Genomic DNA, 3,245 nt, shown 5'->3' on the forward strand with positions numbered 1-3,245 from the left:
TGTAGGACGTTTAGTCCTCATTACAGGGAATAAAAATTAGCAGGTTTCACTCCTATACGTTGTGGTTAGAGGAGCTTGCTTTCAAATGGAGATCTGCTTCTATGAGTTATTAGCATTTTGCCTCTCATAGGACAGATTTTTGAGGAGATGAAGGCACTAAGAACTGCCTCATGTCCAGTTCCATCTGAGTTCAAAATGACCTCGAACATTACACCAATATTGCTTTCCAATACATTCTGAAGTCCTTGTGCATTGGAATGTGAAAGAAGTGAGCTAGCTTACTTAAAGACATTCCATTCTCCCTCACTTTGACCAGACAATGCTCTTTCTGGTGAAATCTACAAATACATCACAAGATAAAAAGCTTTGCAATATAGCCTTCAGTCCTTGGGTATTGAAAATTGAAAGAAATGAGCTAGTGTACTGAAAAACATGCCCCTCTCTCTCACTTTGGCCATAAATCAGCCTCCCCTTTAGTGAAATCTGCCTCTCATCCACGAATTACACTAACCTTAAAATCAGGCAGAGAGTTCGCAGTCATGACACGTATTTATCAACTTTCTCTTGCATCTTCAACCTTGATTTCTAAACAGTACGGTCGATCTCCCTGACCTGCCTAATTACCTCTTAATGCCATCTTCCGGTATGCCGAAGATGATGACTGGGGCTTCTTCGTTACCGATTTCTACTACTACTAATACTTCTTTTTCTTCTTCCACTACCACTTCCATTCTGCCACTATTACTACTTCTCCTCTTTCTTCTTCTCTTCTTCCTCTTCCTCCTCCTCTTTCTTCTTCTTCATCTTCTTCTATACTACTACTACTGCCTCTAATTCTGCTGTTACTACTAGGCCTATTTCTTGTTCTTGTTCTTCTTTATCTCCTCTTCCCCCCGCTTCTCCTCCTTCTCCTCTTCCTCCTACCATTACTACTACTAATAATACGTTTATATTTCTACTACTACTACTACTACTACATCAACTACTACTACTATTGCCACCACCACCACCACCACCACCATCACAACCGCAGCTACTACTACTACTACTACTACAATATTTCCACAGGTCTTCCACACTGTTACTACTACTACCACCACCTCCACTACCATCATCACCACCACCACCACCACCACTACTGCTACTACTACTACTACTACTATTACTACTACTACTACTACCACTACTACTGTTTCCACAGGTCTTCCACACTACTACTACTACTACTACAACTACTACACTATTTTCATAGGTTTTCCACACTATTACTTATACCACCACACCACCACCTCCACCACCACCACTACTACTACTACTTCTACTACTACTACTACTATCTCCACAGGTCTTCCACATCTGCCAAGCTGATGGACGTATGGATTCCTTTCTTTGTCCCAACGGTACTGTTTTCAACCAACAGTACTTTGTGTGTGACTGGTGGTACAACTTCGACTGTGCCACCGCTCCCAGTTTCTATGGTCTCAACGCCAATATTGGACTCGTCAGCGGCAACGGTGTCAACGGTAACGGTATCAACGGTAACGGTGTCAACGGTATCGGCATCAATGGTAACGGTGTCAACGGTAACGGTATCAATGGTAACGGTTATGGTAATGGTGTGAATGGTAACGGTATCAACGGAAACGGTATCAACGGTAATGGTTTTGGTAATGGTGTAAATGGTAACGGTATCAACGGTATTAATGGTAACGGGATCAACGGTAGCAGTATCAATGGTAACGGTGTCAACGGAAATGGCTATGGTAATGGTGTGAATGGTAACGGTATCAACGGTAATGGTTACAGTAACGGGCGTCGCAGAGGTAACGGAGTAATCAACAGCAACGATGTCAACGGAAACGGCCTAATCAACGGTAATGGCAACGGAAACGGCTACACCAACGGCAACGGTAATGGTGCAATCAACGGTAACGGGGAAATCAACGGTTATGGCGCAGTCATTGGCAACGGCTACACAAATGGGTATACAAATGACAACGGTGCAATCAACGGTAACGGAGTAACCAACTGTAACGGCTACACAAACGGTAACGGTAATCGAGTAATCAACGGTAACGGTGCGATCAACGGTAACGGTAATCGAGTAATCAACGGTAATGGGTACGCAAACAGGAACGGTAATCGAGTAATCAGCGGTAACGGTGCAATCAAAGGTAACGGTGCGATTAACGGTAACGGTGCAATCAAAGGTAACGGTGCAATCAACGGTAACGGTGCGATCAACGGTAACGGTATAACTAACGGGCTGTACCAAACTCCCAGCTTTTAATAGTACAATCTATATAAATTATTGCCCTATAGATGTATATATAAATTTCTATATAAATAATGTAAATAAAATTACATAATTATTTACAGGTAGGTGCCAGGTAGACTAGACAGGTAAGATACTAATTGATTTCACTTGTGTTGGATTTCTTCACTTTTTGGCGATTTTCAGACGGTTATTCTCAGCTTAGAGGGATTTCTCGGGCTGAAGGGGTTATGGGAGGCTTGGCTGCCTTCTCGTCGGGTAAGGTACTCCCTAACAACTGTTCCTAAGCGATTTATTTTGCTTATTACACCTTGCCTTCCTGTTACTTAAATCATTTTAAAATATACATCGGTGAGGAAGAGGTGTTAGGGAGCTGTCTTAACTGCCGAGAATACTAACCTTGGACTCATAAGGAAGCTCCCTAACACCTCTTCCTTGGCGATTTATTTTTGGGTATGGCTGGATAACATCCTTCAGCACGTTATCCATGCAGAGTATGGCGATACTGGAAGGGTTTATGGACCACGGGATAGGACAGTAAGATATAATACACAAACTAACTCGCTTGGGAAAAGGTGTTAGGGAGCTTCCTTAACCGAGAATACTGCCCTTGACTAAACCCCTCCGGACCTGAAAAAACCGTCTGAACAGAAAGAATAAAACCCTTAGCCTTTCACTGCTATCTGGGCTGACTTCAGATGCTTTTTCTCAGCTGTAAAGGGGGAAAATCGTCTCTATGAACCTCTCAGTGGGAAGACGATTTTTTGGTTTACTTCAGATGCCTTCAGGGGCGAAAAACTGTTTTCACTTACCCATCAGTAGGAATATTTTTTCAGTTCACTTCAGCTGCCATCAGACTATTTTATTCAGGTTTGGATGGACTTGGTGTATTCGAGGGGGTTGAGGAAGGCTTTATCTAATCCCCCAGCTCCACTTCTCTCTCCCCAGCTGCATAAAATCGTCTGGAGAG

General features: G+C 43.0%; 1 protein-coding gene across 1 annotated transcript in view; it reads left to right on the forward strand.

Moving 5' to 3' along the window:
- LOC145408778 (uncharacterized) overlaps window positions 1-2,290 on the forward strand; it is a gene marked incomplete at its 5' end in the record, with an annotated part of 5,443 nt that extends 3,153 nt beyond the window's left edge. The window contains one exon of the mRNA XM_080279428.1: window positions 1,346-2,290. Within this exon, the coding sequence (XP_080135554.1) occupies window positions 1,346-2,290 (945 nt within the window). The remainder of the gene's footprint in view (window positions 1-1,345) is intronic.
- Window positions 2,291-3,245: the final 955 nt, after the last annotated feature.

This window comes from Coenobita brevimanus, chromosome 78 (assembly GCF_032717465.1).
Source record: "Coenobita brevimanus isolate Jiangsu-jjx chromosome 78, ASM3271746v2, whole genome shotgun sequence".
NCBI lineage: Eukaryota > Metazoa > Arthropoda > Malacostraca > Decapoda > Coenobitidae > Coenobita > Coenobita brevimanus.